The 27,162-nt window shown below is 32.9% G+C and overlaps 3 protein-coding genes across 4 annotated transcripts; 2 read left to right on the plus strand and 1 right to left on the minus strand.

Moving 5' to 3' along the window:
• Positions 1-2,321: 2,321 nt before the first annotated feature.
• LOC106304267 (dehydrodolichyl diphosphate synthase 6) lies at positions 2,322-3,783 on the minus strand. 2 transcript variants are annotated; one of them, XM_013740676.1, is made up of 2 exons: positions 3,711-3,783; positions 2,322-3,274 (listed from the first exon to the last, which is right to left on the minus strand). In XM_013740676.1, the coding sequence occupies exon 2, from the start codon at positions 3,247-3,249 to the stop codon at positions 2,434-2,436; it is 816 nt and encodes a 271-aa protein (XP_013596130.1). In that variant the 5' UTR covers positions 3,250-3,274; positions 3,711-3,783; the 3' UTR covers positions 2,322-2,433. The 2 variants fall into 2 exon arrangements, with proteins under 2 accessions (XP_013596130.1, XP_013596131.1); XM_013740677.1 differs by having other exon boundaries at positions 2,322-3,281; positions 3,711-3,781.
• Positions 3,784-4,031: 248 nt separating this feature from the next.
• LOC106303994 (high mobility group B protein 4-like) lies at positions 4,032-5,335 on the plus strand. The gene is made up of 8 exons (XM_013740360.1): positions 4,032-4,120; positions 4,193-4,247; positions 4,326-4,412; positions 4,484-4,541; positions 4,622-4,666; positions 4,737-4,817; positions 4,897-4,971; positions 5,060-5,335. The coding sequence occupies exons 2-8, from the start codon at positions 4,201-4,203 to the stop codon at positions 5,078-5,080; spliced, it is 414 nt and encodes a 137-aa protein (XP_013595814.1). The 5' UTR covers positions 4,032-4,120; positions 4,193-4,200; the 3' UTR covers positions 5,081-5,335.
• Positions 5,336-22,043: 16,708 nt separating this feature from the next.
• Positions 22,044-25,710, plus strand: LOC106306447. Its single transcript, XM_013743074.1, has 5 exons — positions 22,044-22,717; positions 22,817-22,893; positions 23,044-24,375; positions 24,462-24,630; positions 24,842-25,710. Exons 1-5 carry the CDS (start codon positions 22,633-22,635, stop codon positions 25,483-25,485), a joined length of 2,307 nt encoding a protein of 768 aa, XP_013598528.1. The 5' UTR covers positions 22,044-22,632; the 3' UTR covers positions 25,486-25,710.
• The last annotated feature ends 1,452 nt before the right edge of the window (positions 25,711-27,162 follow it).

Below are 27,162 nucleotides of genomic sequence, written 5' to 3' on the forward strand. Positions count from 1 at the left end.
TTGGGTAAACCCTAAATCCTTGGGTAAACCCCTAAACCCTTGGAAAAACACTAAACATTTGGATAAATTCTAAATTATAAATCTTAAACACTAAAATCTAAATCTTAAAAACAAATATTTTTTTAAATAATATTTTTTTAGAACTATTGTTATTTTTATTTATTTAATCTTTTATTTTTTATTTTAAAAGCATAATATAATTTGGTAAGTTATTTTGTTTCCTTAATTAAAAGATAGTAGATCTAAAATGACAACTTTCTATTGGTTGGTGAACTTAAAGGTTCACCCTAGGGAGTGAACCCAAGAAAAAGTCTTCTTTGATAAGCTCTCTGTCTTTTTTAATGTGGTTGGGGCTTCTTGAAAGAAGAAATATATGATTCGGGAAGACTTTCGGAAATAATAGAGGAAAGAATTCAGAAAAGTAAAATTAAAACAAGAAAGAGACTAAACCAATAGGTTTCATTTCAAAGACCCGGTAAAACTCGTTGGGATTCTCATTATAAAACATTGTTGCAGTTGGTGATTATTTTTCTTCTATTATTAAAGTACTTGAGTAGGTCGAAAGCGATGGGAGTGATGGTATCAAAGACGACAAACTAATGGTCTTCTGAATTACTTCTTACCGTTAATGTTGTTTGTTCTTAGGATCACAAATAGCTTATCAAAGGATCTTCAAAAGAAAGACTTGACTATTTTGAATGTTATGTTGCTTGTGAAATCCACCAAGCAACAATTGTATAAGCTCAAAGAAAATGAATGGGAATTTCTAATCAACAAAGTTTTTTTTTTGTTAATTACAAGACTGAGTTGCTAGTTATTGATGATGAATTTAATTTGAAGAATTAAAAAAAAAAAAGCAATATAATCAACTTGCATCGTAACAAGATGGAATGCTATTACATTGTATTGGATATGCAAATTCAAGAGTTTAATGAGGTGAACACTGAATTACTTGGTTGCATTGCTTCTTTGAGCCCCGGTGATTCATTTCGTGAGTTTGATAACTTGAAAGTTATGAGATTGTCCGAGTTTTATTCTGAAGATTATAGTCATATGGAGCCAATGACTCTTGAACATTAACTTGATCTCTATATTGATAACATCCATGAAGATGAAAGATTTGCTAATTTGAAAGATCTTGGATGTCTTTCATGTATGATGGTGGAGATAAAGAAACATCTTTCATATCCTCAAGTTTATCAGCTTTTAAAACCTAGTTTTGACTTTATTTGTTCCTAATGCAACAATTAAAAAATATTTTTCTATGATGAATATTGTGAAAACTGGTTTGCGAAACCGGATAAATGATGAGTTTTTAAATGATTTTTTTTTTTGTTTTGTTGAAAAAATTATTTGAAAAAGTAACAAATGATGTTGTGATAAAAGATTCCAGAAAATAGAATCGTTAGGATAAATTTGTAAAGTGTTTTTTTCAAAAGCTTTATTTTATAAATGAATTTAGTTATATAAGTGATATTATACCTGTGGTAGAAAATAGTTCTAAATCCGCCCAGGTACTCAAGCAGGAGCTCAAGGTCATCATACGAGAGCTTCAAGAGAGAAAGGAGACAAGTCATTAGAGATATAGCATACAGAGAACAACCTTGGTTACATTCTTGTTCTAGCTAAAGGTTCTCTAGATTACTTGTATTCTCTAAGATAAAGAAGGTTTGTGTAAACCTTGAAATATGTCACATTCTATAAGTGACTACCGCTATTGTAAACCCTTTGATCTTAGTGGAGTTTGGGAGCAAGATTTCTCTCATAAAATGTATCGGTTTGAGGCCGTGAACTCGTTAAGTTGCTTGTTTCATTTACTTTAAGTTGATACGCAAGTGATTAGAGGTTATAAGAGCCGTGATCACACTGAGATAATCCTGACAGCCAAGCCATATCAGCAAGTAGAAGAACACATAAATGTATAGCTGTGTGTGAAGAATTAATATATACAATCATGGGAAAAAATATGTGACAAGTTTGTTATCGTTTTCTCTCTTTTGAGTTTCTTGTTCCTTTTATTTTCTAGGAAAATATATCACTGTTCCACATTACTTACCTTGCTTGAACTGATTTCTTCATATCAATTCTAGCTCATCGGAAGTTGAACAGTAGACTATATTCTTTGCTTGACCATAGAATGTTGAGTCTGGACTCTGGTCAGTCTTGTTCTCACTGCCTTCTCTCATCCTCTTTAAAATATCTTGATGAGCCTTAAAAGCAGATGATACCTTTGAGCCATGGACACACAACTAGGATTTCGGTTATGTGACATTGTCTATGGCGTGGGCTTTCTAGTTTAAAGAAAACTCCCAGACGAGTACTTACTGTGAAAAATTACATTGTCTGTTCTATGTAATCCAAGTTTCCTTCTGACAGTATCCCACATGAACAACACATCACTAAAAAAAAATACAAAACAAAAGATGAGTACAATCACATCTGTTTCTTCTTCTTCTTCTCAAAGTATGAATGACTTTTCTGGAAGTTCAATATAGCCCAGACCAAATGCCTAAGGCCAATCTCAGGCCACAGAGCATCAGGAGAGAAAAGCTGAGAGCTACCAGTCTGCCATAAAAGAAAGTTACTCAGCCTCGTCTCTCCTGAACTTCGGATCAGTATATCAGGATCCGGCGCCACGCTCATCTGCATATTCTCCTCAATATCCACCAACTGTATTGTCTCCATGTCCCTATCTAACTTTGTCACACAAGATTTCTTGACAGCTTGTACGATCTCATCTGTAGAGTTATAAGCAACGCAGACAAGAAGCCCTACACGACTATTCTCAGCAGTGGCCTGCATGACTTCTTCTGCAGCAACTCTCACTTGGTCACTTAAAAGCGCCAAGTTACCGATAAAATATACACGTATCCCGTATTCATGCACTATACTCTCTTTATCAAGCAGAGACTTGATCTTCTCCAGCATCAAATCCATTAGAGACCGAACCTCCTCAGGCTTTCTTCTAAAGTTATCTATGCTAAATGCGTATACAGTTACATACTTGATGCCCAGCTCGTAGCAGTACTGTAGCATCGCCATGAGCGCAGAGAACCCGGCTTTGTGACCAGACCCGTCTTCTAGATCTTGCTTCTTTGCGTACCTTCGGTTTCCATCCATGATAAAGGCGAGATGAATGGGTAAAGGACCCATAGATATGACCCGGAACAAACATCTTCTTGAAAACCCATGTATCTGCTCGAGGATTTGATTGATTCCAACGCACATATGTCTTATTTGATCAACCATTTCGGATTCCACCTTCCAGTATCCTCTGCTACCTCAAAGTAAATGATGCAAAACATTCAAATTTCTAATCAAGAAGAGGCGAGAAACAATAAATTTTAGCACCAAACAATAAAAGCTTCGCCGTTTATTCATGCTAATCATAAAATTTGCAAACTGTATGTTATAAAATGTTTTTTTAACAAAAGAGTTTTGTATGCTCACACAAACTCAAACAAAAAAAAAAAAACTTCAGTTAGAACATAATCAAGCAAGAGTTTTAGCTTTGAACTAGGATCCTCACTCACTAGACGAACAGAAAAACTGTAAATTTGCATGCTTTCACATTGATAGAAATCAAACGATTCAGACAATACGAAAAGAGGATTCAATATTACTATCGAAACAGAGAACACTTCACAACGAAAACAAAGTATATCCAAAGAAATTTGGTAAAAGAGAGTGTTAATATAAGTCGATCCTACCTGAGAGTGAAGCTTACAATGTTGACGGCTCGCGACCAAAATTCAAAGTTGACTATCAAAGTGAGAGAGAGAGAGAGATGCAGAGGAGGAGAGGGGAAGATTTACTTTGAGGAAACCAAAAGGTAAAGAACCGGAACCGGAACCGGTTAAAAAGGACAACACCAATGGAAACCCGGTTTAGGCGAGATCGGTAGATTGGTGTGCTTTCTTTTTTGTTTGTTTGTAAATTTAATAAATCTTCAAAAATACTGTTTTGTACACGTGGCAGATTTAAAATAACTAAAAATGCTGATGTGTCATTCTACATTTGTCTTGCTGCGTCAAAAAGACAATCAAACACTTCCAAGTAAAAAAGAACAAATCTCTCACGGACTCTCAAAACTGGTCAAACAAACAAAAAGAACCCTAAGGTAATCAACTCGCTCCTACTGACTCAGTCCGAGTCACCCGATTCACTAACGAATCTTCACTCTTGTTCACAGAACTTGAGATGAAAGGCGGCCAATCGAAAGCAGAAGCAACGAGCACAGATCAAAGGTTTCGCTCTCGGGCTCTCTCCATTATCTCTGAAATCTGAGATCTGCACAACTTCTCTCACCTCTGTTTTGATTCCAGACTCAAAACCAGAGGAAGGAAGAAGAAGACGGCGACGAAGGACCCAAACAAACCTAAGAGACCTCCAAGCGCTTTCTTCGTCTTCTTGTAAACTTCACAATCTCACATTTGCCTCACTGCTTTATTTCAATTTAGAACTGATTAATGTTCTGTCACAGAGATAATTTTCGACGGGAGTTCAAAGAGGCGAACCCTAACAACAAGTCCGTAGCCGCCGTAAGTATCTCCTTGAGGTTCCACAATCTCGGATCTGTAATTCAAAAACTAATAATCATCTGTGTGCTAAACAACATCAGGTTGGGAAGGCTGCTGGAGCCAAGTGGAAGTCTATGAGTGAAGAAGTGAGTCTTGTGCTTCATCTTTGTAGATTAAGCTCAAAATATTATAACTCTTTGGTTGTTTTGAGTACAGGAGAAAGCTCCTTATGCTACCAAGGCAGAGACCAGGAAGAGTGAATATAATAAGAGTATGCAACAGTACAACATGAAACTGGTAATAAAAATCTCAGCTTTGACTTTCTAGAGTGAGCTTAGACATTGTGTTCCTATGGTCTTACTGTGTTCTTGTTTAGGCTAATGGAACCAGTAGAGGTGAAGATGATGAGTCCAAGTCTGAAGTTGACGAAGCTGGAGGAGCAAGCGAAGAGGTTTTTCATTTAAGACTTTAACTCTTTTGTGTTTCATATGTTGTTTTTACATGTATGTGACGTTTTGGACTGTCTTATGTTTTGGCAGGAGGAAGAAGACGATGATTAAGGAGGCTTTCTCGTCTAGGTTACTGCCATTGACTGACTCAGATTTGTGGATGGGATTAGTAATTTAAATGTGTCCCAAAAAAAACTGAAAAACTGGTTATGCTTTGTGTTTGTAATATTAAGAACCTCAGTTGCTGCTTCTTCGTGTTTAGTTCAGTTGTATGGTCGGATAGGATCACTTGGATGCTATGTCTCCTTATTACCTTCTGTGTTTATTAAGGATTTATTTGATGAGTGGTATATGGATTTATTTAAATGTATTGTTGATTTCTATCTGTTACTTTTAGGTTGATGTGTTTTTGATTTTATCAACGTGTGTTCTCTTTCTCTCTCGTATATTGTTGTTTGACTCTTGTGTAGCTTTTTCCAATGGAATATTTGATCTAACGTTGAATTGGGACAGAATCTTTTTGCTGGGATGGGTCGTAGATAATGTCCGACTGTTTGTTTGCTGTTGTGCGTTTTGTCTTTTTATTTGAGTCTATTCATAGGAGTGGAACCATTCATGGTTTTTTGTTCCTGAGTTTTATAACACTGATTAGTATGTTAGATTACAATCCAAAGAGTGGTATTTTCTCGTCTTAAAAGGTTAAGCGCGGGTTTGTTTGTTTTTCATTTACTAATTGAAAACTGATTTACAAATTACAATTATTTTTGTTTCGAACCATAACAATTGAGCTTTTAGGTTTTTATCATTTATTTTTGTTTCTCTTCAAAATATGGTATTTGTTCGAAATATGGTAGTTGTTCTATAATAATCTTTAAGTTTTAAGATTTGTTCCATCAACCTAGATTCATGGTTGAATCTATAGATCGGATTTAATGAAAAATTCGTTAATTAAAAATCCGATATAATCCGGTAAAAATTTAAAAACTCACTATTAACCTGTGATCTGATAACATTGATCCGATAAAATACAAAATATCTTATAGTATTTTTTTAAAAATTGATTAAATTACTCATATATTTTTAATATTACATAAATTAGTGATTCCTTAGAATTTGATAAATAAAATTTATGTTATCCAAATAAAAAATGATAATATAAAAAAACTTATTGATATGATATAAGTTTGTTTTCATTATCAATAACCTATTATAAGTTTGTGTTTTTATTTTAGATTTAAAAATTGATTTTAAGATAGTTTTTAAAATATTCTTAAACACTCGTAATTGTCATATCAATATTATGTATAAAATGACATTATACATGGAAAAATGATATTCATATATATATATGATATATGGTGTAGAATATAGGATTTTGGTTTGTATTGAAAATCTGTATAATATTCAAATGATCTATTTTGAATATTGATATGTATATTTAAGAAAATAATATTTTCACGTCTCTTAATTTATTTATAGTTCATAATATATTTATACTTATATCTTATTATATAAAGTAGACATTCACTCTCTTCTCAGCCTGCCATGTCACTAAATAGAGTGAGGAAAACACGACACGTGTCTCTTATGTTTTCGATTGGGCTTCAATATTTTACATGGTTGGAAATCATTTGGTTTAATGGACTTCCACAAATGAATAATATATGGTTTGGGCTGAAAACCAACAAAAAGTTGGTCCACAAAGTCGCCTTCGTCACGAGAAGCCGCCATACGTTCTAGGGTTGATACTCATCTCAAATTTTCATTATGTCTTCCATCAATGGAGGTTCATTATGTCTTCCATCAATGGAGGTTCAGAAAGGGCATCTGAGATGAATCTTCGTGAATAGGCTATATGTCGCTCTCATATTATGTCGTTTCGTTATCGCCCACAGACCGTTATAATAGTAGCATTGATTCACCACCATTAACTCCATCTCCCCATTCCTTTCACGTTATCACATTCATTGCATTCTCCTTAGAGATGGTGAATCTGCAATTATAAATAGGTTAGATTATATTCGTGAATTCATAATTTCATTCCTCATAGTCATAATATCACAAAAACCTTTCACACAATTGAATCCAATGTCGAGAGAATTAGAACTGATATCAACTGGGTTAGGAGATGGTGCACATATCTCAGGGCGTTGTCAGCGAACATGTCGCCGTCTTCCACTTCGGAATCCGAAGATATGACAATATTTCTACAAGGGTAATTGGCGGATAAAGAGCAATTCACGGCGGAAAAAGCGAAGAGAGAGACAAGATAGTATGAATAGAGATCAAAAGAGACAAGATGGCAGCAACCGAAGGGTTCATAAGAGATTTGAAAATGGAAATAATAAGAGAAATAGGGGAACATAGAAGGAAGTGAAGGTGACAGAAGAAGCGGTGGCTAGAGCTCTCTCACTGTAATTTGAAAATGACAAGGGTTAGTGACAAATTTGAAATTGGAGATAAAATACGAACTTGGATTAATATTTATCACAAAATGAAACTATGTTCCTTTTTTCGTCAATGAAACTCCGTTCATTTTTTAATTTTTCATGTAAGCCATAACATTATAATATTTATTTTAGTATATTAATTTATATCTACATATTAAATCTTTTTTTAAGAAATAAATAAAAACAGTTTTCTTCATTTTTTAACAACTAATAAATTCAATAAATTCAATTCTACTAATATAATTATAATTTAAATATTACAAACGAAAATTATATTCAGTAAAAAAAATATTTTAAAATAGGTTTATGGGCCTACCAAAAATAGACAAGCTGAAACGTTTCTGCAGCTTCTTTGCCATTTCTGCTACTCTTCATTTACATGTACAGCCTTGTCGAAGTTGGAGAGCAGAGTTAGCAGCTGCAAATACTGGAGGAAGCTGAGAGCTTGACTTCATGAATGACATCGACCTTGATTTCCAAGTTATGATTTCTATGCCTTTTGTTCAAAATAAAATATAACTAAATAGTGTGATATTTTCTATTTTTTACTACTTAGTGGCCACGATCAAGGATTTCCAAAGAGTTTTTCCTTTTTATCTTAAGAATTTCAATGGAATGTAATATTTTTATCCATTACTCTATTCAAACTTTCTTTACCTTTGTTTTTAAATCTTAGGAGCTCCATTTATAACATTTTAAGACATTGTCACTCACTTCTCTATAATTTGACTTAGCTTATGAATTTGGGCTTGACCCCATTTAAAAAAAAATATTAGTTTATTAATTCTTGGTTATCATTACTGGACCAATACACAAAACTAACCTTAAACATTTTTTCTTATAATAAGTCTTAATTTTCTTTGCTACAAAGAGATAGACATTACAAAAAGATGGAATCACCGAAGGCCTAACACAAAGCTTTGGTTTAGTTTTAAAGAAAATGGCAAGTACAATAACAATTTGCAACTTAACTACAGTCATAAAATTTTCAAACATAATTTTGTAATGTGTCACGTTGTACTTAATTATGTATTAGACATTGCCATTCACTTTTCTATAATTGCCGAAATTAGGATTTGGCTTTCTAGGCAAAGAAGATTTCCTTCTGGTGTTTGGTCTGAGAGTAAACACTATAGAAAGAATGCACTCAACTCCTCGAGTGATACTTTGAAGATAGAAGAAATATAACATCTAATTGTCTATTTGAAGATCATAATACTCTGGAGATATACTATTTCTTATGTTTATATTTAATTTTTGGATATTCTATGACGAATTCTTTAGATCAATCTATTGAATTGCTTTATACAGTGATAAAATAGTTCAATTACACGCTCACAAAACAAAAGGTTAAATTAAACAAAACTTTGTAGATAAATTCTAATTATTATTCTCATATCAAATATCAAAAAGATACTATTAAAAATTATATAATTCATTAATAATATATAAAAATAAAAATACTATTTAAATAATTTGTATGTAATCACTCATTTGGAAAATAGTCTTTTATGCACTTTTATGGTATATTTGAATTATGAAAATTGCAAATTTAGAAAAGATATTTACCAAAAGCTAAAAGGAATATGAACACTGATTATTTTCATGAAAATTTATAGATATCAGCCTAATGACATTCTAAAAACAGACTACATTCTCACCGAAGAGAAAGGTTATGAGAACACATAAAAAAAGACTATAAATCTACAAATTTACTACTTATGTATCTATTTTACTACTTTCACAAAAAGTAAAGAATGATATTTAATAAAAAAAGCATATAATAGTAATGAGTATCACTAAACAACTTGGCAGAAACATATAAACCGAAACAAAAGTAGATAACCTAAAATTAAAAAAAAATATGAAAGGTATACACCGTCAATTTAAATTAGAACATAAAATCATATCAAAAATTGGTTCATATAACAATCGCAATGAAATTTAGGTTGGATATCATAATCTCAAAATATTTAACCGTAAAAATAAAAAAAAATTACCAAGAATAATCACGAAAATAATGATTCATAGATAATATATAACTAATTATTTTAGATAAAATATAATAAATGTTAAATAAAATATATGCATTTTCTGAGCGAAGTGTGGTACTAATAATAAATCCTATTCTAATTAAGGTTCAATCTCATAATAGTAAAAATCAATATAAATTTTTTTAAAATATATATTAACTGTAAATTCAAAAACAAAATGTATAAGAAAGAAATAATCCATATTTTATGTGCTGAATTTCAACCATAATTCTGAATAATTTTGTTTATTATTATTATAATATAACAAGTATTAAATGTGAAATAATTACATGAATAAAAGTGAAATTTATTTTTAGATGATTAGATAAGTCTATAATTTCTTAAAATGTAACCAAAAATAAATGATGAATGTAAACATTATAAATTTAAGATTAAACTAAATATTTTAAATGTATATTAAAATTTAAAATATTTTTATATTACTTTTCATTTGTGTATCCGCCCGTAGGGCGGGTTTTTCCCTAGTTAAATATAAAGTTAGTATATCTTTTAAATATATATATATATATATATATATATATATATATATAAGTCCTTTATTAATAGATTCATTTAGCTGTATCTGTAGGCCCAAAACCAAAAGACTTAAATGCCATTAATGAATTTTAATAATCATTTATAAAAATAAGAGTATTTTTGAAAAAAACTGCAATTTTCATTAAGAGTATAATTTGGGAATCATCCTCTTTTAAGAGTATAATTTGTGAATGGTCCTCTTTTAATAGTATTGATTCCATTACACTATTATGGTCTCGAGCCTGCTTATTGAGCTTATATTTGTGCAATCTGGTTCATGGTTTGGTTTTTTTTGTTTTTATCGATTTTATGCAAACTTAAACCAGGTACAACCATTTTGTTTGGTTTGGCTTGATTTTGTTAATCTGATTTTGGGTTATTTTAAATCTATAATTTTGTTATTCATTTCTTTGCTCGAATATCGTTATGGTACTCCTTAGCCGTGGAGGTCATCAAACATCCAAATCGTTGACCTAATAATTAAATGTGGAGAGGATCTACCCGGATAGGGATAGATTACCGTTATTTATTGGCCCTACAGTTGATGTTATAAAGGCTTTTTGCTGGAAAATAAGGGGTCCACCAAAGATAAAACATTTTCTTTGGCAACTGATCTCAGGATGTGTAGCAGTTAAGAAGAATTTGCAGGCACGAGGGATTCAAGGGGATATAAGCTGTGCAAGATGTGAAGCGGACGAGGAATCGATTAACCATGTGTTTTTTGAGTGTCCTCCAGCTATTCAGGTGTGGGCTCTGTCCAAGATTCCAACAAATCCAGCTATTTTCCCGACAGATTCTTTATTTACAAATATGGATCATCTATTATGGAGAGTCGCTCCACCGATGGAGTATCATCAATTTGCTTGGATACTTTGGTACATTTGGAAAGGAAGAAATAATAAAGTTTTTAGTAATCTGGATATAGATCCTAGGGATACTCTTAATTTGGCTGAGATGGAATCAATCATATGGGCTGAGGCACAGTTGATGAAGGATCAGAAGATGGGAACAGAGACTCAGGATACGCTTCCTCAGTCAATCACAGGCAGATGGTGTTTTACAGATGGATCATGGAAAGAGGAGGATATGTTCTCTGGACAGGGCTGGTTCAGTACCTTACCTGGATTTGAGGGCCTAATGGGAGCTAGGAACGTAAGAGCGTCTCTCTCTCCTTTACATGCAGAGTTCGAGGCGTTACTATGGGCAATGGAATGTATGAGGAACTTAAGATAATTCCAAGTTACGTTTGCAACGGATTGTTCTCAATTGGTGAAGATGGTTTCGGAACCAGAAGAATGATCGGCTTTTGCAAGTTATTTGGATAGATATCAGGAATCTGAAAAAGAGTTTTACACGTTCAGAAATTATACACGTACCAAGGACGCAAAATACAAAGGCGGATAAACTAGCACGCAGTGCCAGAACACAGCCGTCTTTCGTCGTCCACATGGATCAATATCCCCCGGGGTGGTTTACAGAGTCTATATGAGTCTGTAATGTTGTTGACAAAAAAAAAAAAAATAAAAAATAAAGCAATAAACAAATGCTTAGTTTCTCATTGTTAGCTTAGCTTCCTCCCTTCGGATAAGCCACAAAAATATTGTAGCGATCATTTGACGTCGGCCCGGGAATGTAGTTGAACAACATTATAACAAGTTTTGGATCATTGTAGGTAATATTTGGTGTTGTTCAAAAAAAAAGGTAATATTTGGTACATTATAACAGGCCCATATTATTGCTATCATACTTTAACATATACTTAGTGTAAACTTTACTATATAGGCCTGTTTAGATATTCTATTTCGGACCACCCTATAAAGAGAAACAAATGATTTAAATGTGAAATTACTATTACATTTTTTGTGATAATGATTAAAGAAGCCGCGAGGAGTGGACGAATACGATTGCATGTGAGTATGATGCGACTTTTAGAAACTGCTTAGATCAAAGACAAAAATGATTAAGGTTGGTCCCATAGATATGTGTCAATGTTTATGCTTAAGTTTAGTGCTTTCTTTTATGTTGTAAATTTCATTATATAATGGAGTTTTATGTCCGTCTAGTCTATATCAATGTTTAGGTCCTCATGTTACTTACATTATGCAAACTTTGAGTCTTTAAATCTCTAATTAGTATTTTTGATCATGATTATAGCCAATAAAAATAACTATGAAAATTACATTCTATATAGCAGTGATCCTATACCGTTTAGTTCCGACATATTTAACGGAGTGAATAAAAAAATATTTGAAGTATACAACACCTTCTATTCTGTAAGCGGATAAATTAGTAAAATGTAATTCTTACAAAAAAAAATTACTCCTTCCGTTCAGTCTTAAAAGACGTTCTGGTCAAAAAAATTGTCTCAATATAATTGACGTTTTTCAAAAATCAATGCAAATTATAGTGACAAAAGACTATATTTACTCTTTATTCACTCCATTTCCCGTATTTAATTATACAAAACAATCAATTAATGAAGGATAAAAAAGATATTATACTTGGTGCATTAATCTGTGTGAAAGTTTCTATAACAACATATAAAAGAAAACGGAGAGAGTAGTAAAATGTATAAGTAATCTAGTGAGAGACATATTATCATCACCCAAGTTTCCGTAATTTAAAAAAGTAAAGTTTTTATTACTTTTAGTGAACTTTATGATCCAACAACGAAAAGCAAAATAGCAAATAATCAATCAACTCTTGAAATTTGCATGGTTTATAATCTACATTAAATTACTTTTAGGTGAAAATAGAGTTATATAACCCGAGTTAAAAGGAAAAAAATAACTAGGCGCTATAGAATTCTACGCTTCTAGCACATGGTAGGAAAAAGGTATAAAGCCTAGAGGATCTAAACAAGTAAAATATACTAGAACTCTAGACACGTAGAACTCAAACTAATTCTCAAATGAAAGTGTATTCTACAAATAGATCATTTCTCCAAATATATAAATAGGTCGAAAGCATAAACTCATACATCTATAGACGTCAATGAATAATTTAACTTAGGTTTTGCGCAGCAGGAAAATCAACCTTAAACGTGTTGGTATCTCATGTTTCTGTCTTCTTACCACTCCGTCACAAGATTCCGGATATGTACAACAAATGAGAGAAGCAAATTGAGTTTTATAGGCGGAATATAGGTAGGGGAGTCGTGGCATTGTAGTAATAGTTTGAGGGTTTAATGAATGAAATTTAGACTATTTTACTAGTTCTTTTAATTTCTTAGACTTTAGGCAGAGTTCTTATTCGTATGTGGGGAATGAATAGATGACAAATAATAATGAAAAAGATGAGAGAAGGAAATAAAAGAAGTAATAATGGAGGAGAGTCTGTTACAAAAAAAATAATGGAGGAGAGTCGAGGGAGGATACGAAGCACATGAGGATCCATCATTAATACATAAAATGAATAAATATAAAAATCCAAAGCGTGTTTTGAGTCATAACTTTACAACTAAATACCCCACAATGCCATCACCATCACCATGAGTTGTATGAATTGTATTCTTATCGATTCCCACCTTTTTATTTCTTTTTAATACATGAATTAACAATACAGTAGTATTAGCTTTCATGAGCTACAATAATGTTGTGTTAGGTCGTTTCCGTTGTGATTTAGATTTTTTGTGTGGAATTTATGTTAGTGCTATCATTTTCGAGTCTTCTTACTAAAATATATATATGTATATAAATACTATTTTGTTGAAGAGTCTGTATATGTGTGTATAATGTATCATGGGAGAAAAGGTGAAACTTCTCATGGTAAATAAATCTCAATTTTGGTTATTATACTCTTTATCAAAATAGTTTTATTAGTATGAAATATATATAGATAGTTGGGTGATATTAAAATTCTGTTAATAGTGTAATGTTTTGTAACAAATCATTTGTTGTGGGGTTATTGACCGGGTACGTAGCTAAAGGTTTATTTATAATCATATAAGAGCCACTAAATTACTAAAATAGTGTTGTGTTAGGTCGTTTACGTTGTGAATTTAGATTTCTGTCGAACATGGCTTAAATTTGACTATTGTGGAATTCATGTTAGTGCTATTAATTTGAGTCTCCTTATATATATATTTGTATTAAAAGAGAAAAAAAATGCGAAACTTATCATTGCAAACAAATCTAAATTGTATTTCTTACTCTTTAACAAAAAAAGTATTAGTATAAAAATATAGCTGGTTTAATGACACAATTATTTGTTAGTTTTGTAAAGTTCTTTAACAAGTCGGTTGTTGTTGTGGGTCATTGACCAGATACGTATAGAGTTCTAACTACGTGTCAGTGGTCCAGTGGCTCAACTTGGAAAGTCATGGATTCAAGTACCGCTGAGAGGTGATTATCTTAAAGGACTTTCGACCCCAATACGGAGAAGCCTACTAACGTGTGGTTACTGGTGGAATTTACATGGGGTGATCACCAGTCCTTTTGGATGCCTCGGCAGGCTCCCCGACTAAGCTCCAGTGAACGGTTATTGGCGCTAGTCGAATCCTCTCGAAGTTTCGGATACTAGAATCGTAAAAAAAAGTCGGTTGTTGTGGGTCATTGACCAGATACGTATAAAGCAGGTTTATTTATAACCATAAGAGCCGCTAGATTACTACAATATTAAAAAAAAATATTTTAATTTGCACAAAATTGGGGAGAGCGAATCTTCTTTGACGAACGATACATGCATACATATATATTTTAAAATACGTAACGTAAGCTGGTAGTGTTACAAAAAAAAAACGTAACGTAAGCTAGTAATGGAGGATTAGTGTTTTGCATGGCCAGCAACGTCTAGATAGATTTTATGTTTGATTGTATGGAAATAACTTTTCTGTCGTTGAATAATTTTATGTAAACAGTTTTTTTTTATTGTTTTCTTTGAAATAGAACAGTTTTGAGTAAATGATATGCTTAGAGAATAGTTTTTTATTTCCTCTTAGTTAATGATATGCTTAGAGTAAAAAAGACTTCTGAGTAAATATTTTTTAGTTTTCTAAAAAAGCGAGGTAGTCATTACTCATTTTACAAAAAAAAAATTATTAGTCTATGTTTCAATAATTTTTTTAGTCTATGTTTTAAAAAATTTAAGGTTATTATCATCAAAAATTTCTCAGATTGACCTGGTTTCTACGAGTTTTGCTGTGGTCTAGGCCAGTGATGAATTTTTCTCTAGTGCGAAATTATTAACTCTATATGGCGCCACACAAATATGAGCAATTTAAATACACGGAAGATTGTCCATCTGTGGGTTGCACTTCTCAGAAGTCAGGTATGGTTCTTTAATAGATCTGAGTTTAATCTTTTTTTTTAAAAAGTTTCTCATATTGAGTATTTATACAAATAATATCAATGTACAATTGGGTAGTATATTTTTCTAAATAATTAGATAGTATGTAAATTTTAAGAAATAGATACTAAATTTCTAGAGATCTTTTGTATTTCTCAAGTTTTTGGCAATATTATTTGTATCTACATTTTGAGAGATTCAAAAACCCCTAACCCTAATGAAACTATGTATTATGGTCCCTAATTCGTATAGGTTTTGGACCAAACGCTGTATAAATCTTGTGTTCCAGAACATGTTAGAATTTTTTTTGTGTGTTCATAGATATCATAGGGCAAGTGACAAGTCATGGTTACATGTGTATACCATGTAACTAATAAACCATCATATCATTTTCTTTTCTTGATGTCCAACTCTTATCGCAGCCATAAAAAAGCGTTCAAAAAGAAAAGAAAAACATACTCCGTCCCTTCCTAAAAAATCAATATTCTAGAGAAAACTTTTGTTTCAAAAATATACATATTTTATATTTTCAATGTAATTTTTGTCAATTAATAATACAAAATTATAAAGTCCAAGAACATTAATTGTATTTCTTAAAATCTTATTGATTTAAAAATATAGAAAATATAAAATTACAAAAAACTATGCATTTATACCTAAGTTTTAGTAATATGTGTATTAAAAAGTGTAAAAATTCTAAAACATATATCTTTTAGGAACGGAGGAAATATTAAATAAATGTAGAAATTAAGTTGATGAACTACTCCCTCCGTTTCAAAAAAATACATATTCTAGAAAAAAAAAATTTGTTTCAAAATGATACATTTTTTTGTATTTCCAATGCACTTTTTATCGACTAATAATGACTAATTGTAAACTTCAAAAAAATTAATTTCATTTTCTGAATTCTTATTGGTTTAAAACTATAGAAAATAGATAATGGCAGAAACTTATGTATTTAATATTGAAATTTAATATGTTTATTAATTTGTGTGAAAAAGCTAAAACATGAATCATTTTGAAACGGAAAGAGTACATTATATTGAGGGGTATTTGTTTTTTTTTTAACAACAAAAGGCAAAGGAAACCTAAGTTGATTCCTGATCCAAGAGCCACTTCAGGGGAATTGAATCAACATAAACCATAGCATAAGACTGATTTCTAGCACCTCGTGCTAGCTTGTCTACCATTGTGTTTTGTGCCATCGGAATATGTTGAATAGTAAAGAGATGAAAAAATTCCTTACATCGCAGAAACTCCTCCATGTGTATAGTGAACGCCGGCCATTATGTTGGTGTAGACACCATCTTCACCAGTTGAGAGCAGTCAGTCGCAAACACCACTTTTGAGATTTTTAGGGTCTTCATGCACTCCATCGCCCATATCAAAGCTTCACATTCAGCATGTAAAGGTGATAGACTCTTGCGAATAGACATTGCACCCATCATAGTATCAGTTGATCCACCTTTTTTATAAACCCATCCTTACCCTGTGCAAGAATCTTGTTCCCTTCATGCCTCATCAATGTAACATCTATTTATGTCATATGCAATATGATTTTCCACAATATGTGGGGATTCGCTGTTTGTAGAATTATTGGTCTGCGATTTAGCCCACATGACACTTTCTATTTCCGCAGTCCGGAGGAGATCTAAAGGATCCATTGTCTGATTTTTATAAATCTTAGCATTCCAATTTTTCCAAATATACCAGAGAATCCATGGAAAATAACTCAAATCTGGTTCTTTTGGTATCCGCCAAAAAAGATAGCCCATGTTTGTAAGAAGAGATAGGGTCGAAAAATCCTTGGGCATGACGGGATATTAGATAGCGCCCAAATTTGAAGGTGCTAATGAACATTCAAAAAACACATGATTAATAGATTCTTTCTTAGCCCCACACATTTGATATTGCATATCACATTTAATCCCTCGTGAGTGAAGATTCCTATACACCGGTAAACAACCAAAAATTATTTGCCAAACAAAGTGTTTCAGTTTTGGTGAACATTGCAGCTTCCAAGACTGCACCAATAATGGCTTAGTGTCCGGTCCTATAGCCATATGCTGAACACCCATATCAGGATATAATTTCTCGATCCGATAACCTGATTTAACCGTGTATCTACGATGATCCGTAAAATGCCAGCCATATGAATTTGGCTTAGGGTTACGACTAATGGCTAAACTCCGAATAGTACTCACATCGTCCTGATGAACATATGCTTTGAGTAAATCCAGATCCAAGAAAGATCAACTGTATTAATTAAATCCTCCACCTTAAGTAATGAATTCAAGAATTGATTTGAAAATTTTGGAATTGCTGACCTCGGGCGAGGAGCGGGGATCCAAGGATCATTCCAGACTGAAATGCTTGAACCTATTCCCACTCTTTTGATTAGCTCTTTATTAACCAGAGATCTAGCTGATGTAATACTCTTCCATCCATATGAGAGAGAATATGATCTGATAGGATCCAAAGGATCTGATTTTCGAAAATATCTTCCTTTGAAAACTCTTGTAAAAAGCGAATTAGGTTTATCAATTAATCTCGCTGCTTCGCTAATAAGGCCGTATTAAAATTCTGAATATCTCTAAAACTGATGCCCCCTTCAGCTTTATCCTTGCACATCTTATCCCACGAAACCAATGCATACCTTTTGTGTTACCGCTGCCACCCCACCAAAAATGAGCAACTGTGCTCATAAGTTTCTTCCTCAGTGTTTATGGTAAACGGAAACAAGACATAACATGAGTTGGCATGGGAGATGCTACTGATTTAATTAAGACTTCCTTACCACCCTCCGTAATAAATCGGAGAGTCCAAGTATTAACCTTATTATTAACTGTTTCATTAAGAAAACTAAAAACTTGTGTTTTAGAGACACCAAGACTCTCTAGGATTCCCAGATATGTTCCCATGCCACCTATTGTAGTAATGCCCAGTACCTGTTGTACCTCTAAACGTGCTGAATCTGGAACCTTATGTCCAAATTGTAGGGACGATTTCAAAAAATTAATCTGCTGTCCCGATGCTCGTTCATAATCTTTCAAAATCTGTAGAATGACCTCACATTCTTGCCTATTGGCTTTGCAAAAAAAAAAAAGACTATCATCAGTAAATAATAAATGTGAAATTGTCGGGCTGCCGTGCGCAATTTTTAGCCCAGTTAGTAACTTTTCCTCTTCTTTCTTCCTAATATTTGCTATTAATGCTTTAGTGCACAAAATAAATAAATAAGGCGACAAAGGATCACTCTGTCGCAATCCTCTATTTGGTATAATATGTCCTTTAGGTTGACCATTAATTAAAACTTTGTATTGTACCGAAGAGATGCAAGCCATTATCCGAGATACCCATCGCTGTGCAAAACCCAACTTTGGTAAAATAGCCTCAATGAAGGGCCATTCAACTCTATCATAAGCCTTACTCATATCCGTCTTTATAGCCAAAAATTTCTCTTTACATGAGTTATTCGTCTATAATCCATGAAACATCTCTTGTGCAATTAAAATGTTATCTAAAATTAGCCTCCCAGAAACAAAAGCAGATTGTATTTCTGAGACCAGATATAGTAATAATTTTTCCAGCCGTTGGCAAAGCACCTTTGAAATAATTTTATATCCTACGTTACATAAACCGATGGGTTCGTACAAATAATTTTCGTTTATGAAAGTGAGAGTTGTTATTTTATGATCATAAGCAAGATGACGGTTCAATAAGTCCTCCATGAGCTGTTCGTTACATGATTTGTTATGTTGTTTACGTTTTTATATAGATAGTTTTCATAATCTTTATTAATGTATTAATAAACTAAATCATTTATTGAAAGTTAATCACAACCGAAGAGACTGATTTCACAATCCAACCACCATTTTGTGCACGTTCCAACTTACAAATAAGAATGAGAATTCTTCTTTTTCTTCAATAAAAAGAAACATTAATGAAGGCATATCTTTCAACTCACTACAAGAAAAATACGTTTTAATAGCAAATCAAGATAGCGTTTTTTCGCTTTTTGTTATGGTTGACATATCCGTTAGTTTTAGATAGCGTTTGTATTTTTGGAAACGCTATGATTGAGCGGCATCAATCGAAACGCTATGATAGCATACATTTAATAGCACATAAAATAATAAACGCTATAATAGCGTACTTTTTGAATCCCTAAACCCTAAACAAACTTCTGAACCCTATACTCTAAAAAGCAAAAGTTAAACACTAATACACTAATAGTCTTTATAATATTTTAGAACTTAAACTCCAAATCTTAAATATAAAATTATCAACTTAAATATTTTAAAATTAAACACCAAACCTATATACATTAAATCCAATATCATGCATAATCTCAAAATCTAAAATCCTAAACTTCATATTTGATAGTTCTAAAATTTTAATACTAAAACATACACGTTAAAACCAAAAGAAATTTATTATATGTAACTTCCAAACATACAAACTTTAATTCCTCAATTAAACTTTATACCCTAATTCCTAACATCAAACATATATAAACCATACATCCACTAGATATAATTTTCAAATCTAAATTTTTAAAATTGTAAAAATTCTAAATCTTTTTTTGTCAACATTAAGAAATTTAAATCTAATCTTTAAATTTAGGAATTTTAAAAAGAAATCTAAAATAAATGTAAAAACAATTTTAATTGTTTTTTTAATGATCTTTGATTGATTCTAATCCAATGGCTAAAATTAATATTTTATCTATTTTTAATCTTCTTAATCTTCTTTCTTATTGGTTAATTTTTTTGACAAGGATCACACTTTTTAGCCTTTGATTTTTTTTTATCTGAAAGGCCTAAATCATTCTCCTTCTTTCTTTACTCCCATTCTATCTTCTTCTTCTTCTTCTTCTTCTTCTTCTTCTTCTACGATTTTTAATTTCTGAACTATTTCGTTATCGATGAAACATGGTTTGATCTCTGAGTTTTGTTTATTCTCCTTTTAGAATCCGATGGCTGCTCCACCTGCTAGGGCCAGAGCAGATCGACGCCTATATTCAATAGCCATGGAAACTCTGTACACTTCCTCTCAAGCTCCGTGGAGAAGAAGACCAGGAAGACGGCGAGCAAGCTCCGTGGAGAAGAAGACCACGAAGACGGCGAGCGACTATGAAGGTGGCTGGATGCAACGACGAGTACGCCTCATCTCTGAAGCTTGACTCTCAAATCCCACAGCGAAGAAGAAGAATCAAGGCGGATGTAAAGAGCATAGAAGAGACAACGACGAAGGTGGTGGTGGGGCTGGTGAGGACTGGAAGATGAAGAAGACCACGTAGGTGGTGCCATGGTGGTGTGCGGCGGCGTACAAGATGAAGAAGACGACATATGGTAGTTAATTAGGAATTAGGTTTAAGCTTGGTTTAGGGTTTTGGTTTATTTGGTTTGGTTTTAGTACTTTTTTATCTAATTAGATTTTTTTTTTTTGTAAAACAATTAACTGTAAATAAATTTAAATAATAAAGAAATCTTAAATATATAAATCAATTTTAATTTTTAATTTTGTTTTTATTTTAAAATAATTAAAATAAAAATAATTATAAAATTACCAAATTTAATGTTAATAATAGCAAAAAAAATATGCTATTAAAGAATATTTAAGTGCATACCAAAAAACGCTATAATATATAACAATAAGGTAGCACTTCAAAAAACCGCTATCTAATGTGTCTGACCTACTATCACGGATGATGACACAGCGCTTCATAAACCGCTATCGTATTGTTAGATAGCATTTTTCGTCTGCTATTAAAACGTATTTTTCTTGTAGTGACTTCTCCACAAATTTTCTCGATTTTTCTAAGTTTACTTAGTTTTAGATATCCCTTTGAATGTACAAGTACTATATACATGGTATATACACGAAAACGATTCTCCCAAACTACTATTCAAAACCTTCGTAAAGAAAATAAAACAGAAAACTAATTTCTGGTAACATTATTTTTAGTGATTATATTCTTTGCTGTTCGCAATAATGAGAACAATGATAAGATGTTTATTAAGTCCGGATCGGATCTTGTCGGGTCCAGATCTTTCGGGTCCTAGAAATTTAGACCCATATAGGTATCTATAATTTTTTGGGTCGGTTCCGGATCGGTCTTGTCGGGTCCGGATCGGTTCAGATCTATAATTTCAATATCCGTAAAATATCCATAATTTTCGGGCATATCCGAACCTGACCCGAAAACTCTAAAAATACCCGAAGGACCGCAAAAATACCAAAAAGTGCCCAAAATTTATCCAAAATCAGACCCGAAAACCCAAAACATACCCGAATTTTACCCAAATACCCGAATTATATTTTTTTAAAATCTAAAATTTTACTCGAAACCTACAATTATACCCGAAAAACCTGAATCCGGAACTTAAAAAAATCCAAAATACCAAAAATACCCAATCACCCAAATATGCCTAATATATACAATTTTTGCCCGAGGTACTCGAACGGATCTCGGGTAGGATCCGGACCCGAACCGAGACCCGCAGGTCAAGAAAAAAAGATCCAATGGGTACTTTAGCATGGACCGAACTCAAACCCGAACCTGTAGTTTTGAGTCGGTTCCGGTCCTGATCTTCGGGTCCAGGTAAAATGTCCATGCATAATGTTTATAAAAAAAAAATAATGAGAATAATAACGGTTATTCAATAACATATAAAAATTAATAATTACTTAATTTTGGAGCGGCTCACAGAAACCACGTACGTACCAGAGAAAGCATACTCTGTTATGATTTATCTTTGAATCTCCACGCTTCGTCTTTCTCTCTCTCTCTCATCTGCAAAATTCCGTTTTTCATTTTCTCTCTCTCTTCTTGTCAAAAGTGAGAAAGCGACCGGAGTTCCGTACTTTGGATTAGATGTGTTTCGTCTCGCTGTTTCGTCAGTTTCCTACTACACACCATTAGTCTTCCTTCTCTCTCTCTCTCTCTCTCTCTGTCTGAATACGACTTTCCCTCTGTTCCCCCATTTCTTCTCTCTCATCCTCTCACATTCTCTCTATTATCGAGGCTTCATTGATTCACCAGAGACAATCTCATTGAATATAGTTTTTACCCCTCTCGATCGATTCATTGCGTAAAGCTCGTCTCCTGTGTTCTATTCTGTTCTGTTCCTGTTTCAGACTCTGTCTTTTTTCTTTTTCTAATCCAGAATTGGCTCTGTTCTTCTACTTTCTGTGTAATAAAGTTTTATCCTTTCTTCTCTTTTAAGACAATCAATATTCCGAAGTTCACTCTCTTTTGTCGGATTCCTTATATGATTCATCAGATCGGAAGTATTCACTTTCTCTACATCTATTAACTTTTCTTTCACCGGAGAGATCCGATCGCCGGAGAATGGGAGGCTTATTGCATCTCTTCGATTTCCACAACAACAGTTTCTCCCGGAGAGTTTTCTCTCATCACAAAACCCGTGACGAAGGTGAAATTTACATAGGAAAAAAATTCAAATCTAGATTTCTTGGTTCATATTTCGAAGATTCGATTAATCAAATCATCTTTATATTTTATTTTCTGGCAGATCTGGAAGCTCCTAGGAATAGTTTTGAGCTTCAAGTTGACAATCTTCACACTTACCATAACGACAAAGATAAACCGGTAATTTAAACCGAACTTCTCTTTTTTCTCTTCTTTTTAATCACGGCAAAACCTTGTCATAACAGGTTTTGACCATCATTTTTTTAAGAAATCGAATATATTAATTACTAAATGAGTTTTTTTTTTTTTTTTTTAATATTAATTTAACAGCCGGGTTATGGATTTGAGGAAGATGAATGGTATGAGAGAAGCTGTTACCCCATCGAGGAATCAATGAAGAAGAAGATCATCGAAGAGCTCTCAAAACGTTCCAACGATAAACATAATTCCCCAAGTCTTGTAGCTAAGCTGATGGGAATGGAAGCACTTCCTTTGGAGTCAACTAAATCAACGGCTTGGATCAATCCTCGCCAGACTGCTAAAGTGGATCACTCTCATGAGAAAGGAGGAGGGAAAAGAAACAAAAAGGAGAGGAGATTAGCCTCATCGGCAGTGAATGTAGTGGAGAGAAATGATATTATTAATCCACCAGTGCGTAGAAAACATCCTCAAGAAGAAGAGCTTCAAAGATTCAGAAGAGAGTTCGAAGCATGGCAAGCTGATAAAAGGTCTAAAGAGTGTTCAAGAATCATCGATTCCGGCTCCGTGGCGGCGGAGAAAGAGAGGCTCTTCACAAGAACTAGAAGCTTCGGTCGAGATTTCAACTTGAAATCAGACAGAACCGGTCCAACTAAGATCGTGGTTTTAAGACCTGGTCTTCAGAGAGTGTACGATTACGAAGACTCGTTAACTACTTCTTCAGGGACGACCATGGAAGGAAGCAGCATCGAAGAGTTTCTTGAGGAAGTGAAGGAGAGGCTAAAAGGTGAGCTTCAAGGAAGAGCTGCTCTCAAGAGAAGCTCATCAGTGAGGGGAAGCGGCATCGAGACACCTTTCAGCGAAAGACCTTTTCCGAGATCCGAATCGATGAGGTCGTACGCCGCTAGTGAGGTTCAGTGCAATGCACCAGACTCTCCTCAAGATTTTATTAGTAAGGATACAAGAAAACTACTAGCAGAGAGAGTTCGCAATGTTTTGAGTAAAGAGATGAGTAGCAGTAGCCGTTTGAGACCTACTGTGTCCGACGCAGAGAGCTTACAGAAATATACTGATGAAATTGAAGAAGACACAAGAAGAAATGTTCATAAGAAGGAGCCTTCATCACCAAGAAACCTCAAAAGATCACTATCAGCTCCCGTCTCAGGGACATCGTTTGGTAAGCTTCTGTTGGAGGATCGGCATGTTTTGACTGGGGCGCAGATCATGAGGAAGCACGAGGCTGTAATAACAGAGGGAGAAGAAACAGAACCAGTTGTTGTGGATCCAATTAGGAGGAAAGAAAGATTCAACCTCAGGAAGAAAGTTTCCAGCTTTAGATCAACTCTGAGAGGAAGAATCTTTGGTAAGAAGATACGTTCAATGATCGAATCCAACAGTTTTGAGGATGAAACGATCAAAGACTTCGTGACGGGTTCGAGGTTTAACAGCTTTTACGATCGAAATGTAAGAACTTTTCTGTCACCATTTCGAGGTGTCCTTATGATCTAAACTGAGACAAGTTTTGTGTTCTGTTTTTTCTTTTCTCTCAGGAGAATTCAACAGAAGTGCCTCCAAGCCCTGCATCAATCTGCAGCAGTACACCAGAAGAGTTTTGGCGAAATGTCGATTATCTCAGCCAGGTTTCGACTCCCGATGTGACTGTATCTGATGAGAATGGTATGCCTCAAGTCTTCAGAGACATCAGTTCCAATCTAAGTGGTAAGACTCCTCTCTTTTTTTTCTTAAATGTAGACGATTTAATAAATATTTCAATAATTGTTTTTTAATACAAATTTGGGTGTTTATATTTAAGTAATTTTCTTCAAAAATTTGGGGGCTATAAACCAATGTTTCATTTGGCTTTATCCGACCGGCCCTGCTCACACACTCTTGGAAGTGTTTCTTATTCTCTGTTTCTGCTGATTCACAGAACTAAGAAGGCAGATAAATGAGCTTGACTCAGATATACAAGTGCCGACCCCTGTGGAAGAAGAAACTGCTCGAGAGATTGAGATTACCGTTGACTTAGGAAATCCAGATAAGACATTTGTTAGAGATCTTCTTGTGGCTTCTGGTTTGTATGAAGGGACAACAGATAGATCCTTGTCTAGATGGGATCCATTTGCAAAGCCTATAAACAAGTCTGTTCTTGAAGAAACTAAAGAGAATCTCAAGAAGAGAAACAATCAGAATCAAGAAGGCGAAGAGGATATTGAAGATAATCACAACATACTGTTTGATCTTCTGAACGAGGTACTTACGGTGGTGCTTGGACCAGTGAGAAAGTCAGGTTTCAGGAAGAAACTTATGAACTCGTACGTGTTTGAACCAACGTCTATACGAGGTAAATATTTGCTGGAATCAGTTTGGAGGATCATGTCGGAGTATTTATATTCTCAGCCTGAGAAACCCTTTTGTTCATTGGATGGGATCATTGGTTGGGACTTGGAGAGGTGTCCATGGAGTGGTTTGATTGGTGAAGAAGCTACTGTGTTGGGGAGAGAAGTTGAAGGTATGATCATGTCTGATCTTGTTGAGGAAGTTGTTAAAGATCTAAGAGCACAAATGGTTTAAGATAAATAAGAGTTGAGATTCTGAAGCAGAACTGATTGATTTGGTTTGGTTATGTGAATGTTTTTGTGTGTGTGTTTTTCTGTAAATAGGGTTATTTTTAATGGAGTGTTTTTTCTTGAAGAGGGAAGTTTCCATGGTACCTGTAATTGTTTATTTGCAGTACAGGGAAGCTCTCTTCATTGCTACATAACTACTATTTTACTAATACTAAAATGAGTTTATAAATTGTAATGGTGCATAAATCTAAATGGGATTTGCAAACCTTGAATACCAACTGAGCCTTACAATCTTACATTCATAAATCATCATATTATCATTATGTTTCAAGGCTACTCTTTTGTCCCAACACATAATTTTATGAAGAGTTTGCATTTACTAAAATAATTTTGCGTTTAGTTGTATTCACCATCGATGACTCCGGGTCTATTAGTCAAATACCGATGATGGTTCTCAGATGGTCATAATTTTTTTAAATTATTTAATTTGTTATAAAACATTAAAAAATAGAAAATTATTGTTTTCTAAAGATTTTATATTCATTTCTTAATTTAATATTTTGTAAGAAATTTTATAATATATATATATATATATTAAAATAAGAATTATATAAAATTCTATATTTATAATTCTATATTTAATTATAAATAAACATATGTTTGTATAAAAGTTAGAGAAAATTGGATATCTAACTCTAATTTTTTTTAATATTTGTGATTTGCTTCGTTTTAAAGTATATTTATTTTTAGTATTTGTTTTGCTCTAAAAATTACGGATATCCTATTTTTTTTGACCAAATTGAAAGGAATAACATATCAAATTAAATTTAACATAAAAATGTCCAGTTTTAATCACAGCTTAATTAACTGCAACATGCGTCACTAATCTATGTATATATCTCATAAGAATACATTTATGAAAATGGTGTGTTAATAATAATATCCCCTATATATTAATTGAGAAGCATTTGAAAAATTAGAACCTTAATTTTGTATTAATTAAAAAAAACCCCAAATCCTAGGTGGCATTCTAAATGCCTTCTAAATTCTATTTCAAAGAATTCTAAAGCATCTAATATAAAGTATAGTTTAATCTAATAATGTCACATTATTCCATAATTATATAACACTAGAGAACATTATATTAACCTAAAATATAGGAAGTGTGTATTCTTTCCTTAAATAAAAGCTACAACATTACCTAATATGATTTACATATATATGACAATTAATGATTATGAATAATAAAGATTTAATAACAATTTTTGCATCTTTCTTCATTTTTGTTTAAATTTATATTATTAAAAAAAATTAAACAATCACATTAGCCATATAATAAAAAATAGATTTTTTCTTATATGTTATATTTTAATTTTTTTAAATGACTTTAAATTACAAAAATGAGGAAACCTTATATGTTATATATATTTTTTTTAAACGACTTTAAAATACACAAATGAGGACACCTTATATGTTCTATTTTTCTTATATGTTAGAATTTTCTTATATGTTATATTTTGAATTATTTTAAAACGACTTTAAATTACAAAAATGTAAGTTTTCCTTAAGTATACGACTAAAAACATTAAAATGACATGCATCAATTCGATGGTTGATTTGAAAGCTTTCAAAACCATATGGAAGATAAAAGTCAAAATAATTTAACTGTGGAAACAATCCT

Source organism: Brassica oleracea, chromosome C7, assembly GCF_000695525.1.
Source record: "Brassica oleracea var. oleracea cultivar TO1000 chromosome C7, BOL, whole genome shotgun sequence".
NCBI lineage: Eukaryota > Viridiplantae > Streptophyta > Magnoliopsida > Brassicales > Brassicaceae > Brassica > Brassica oleracea.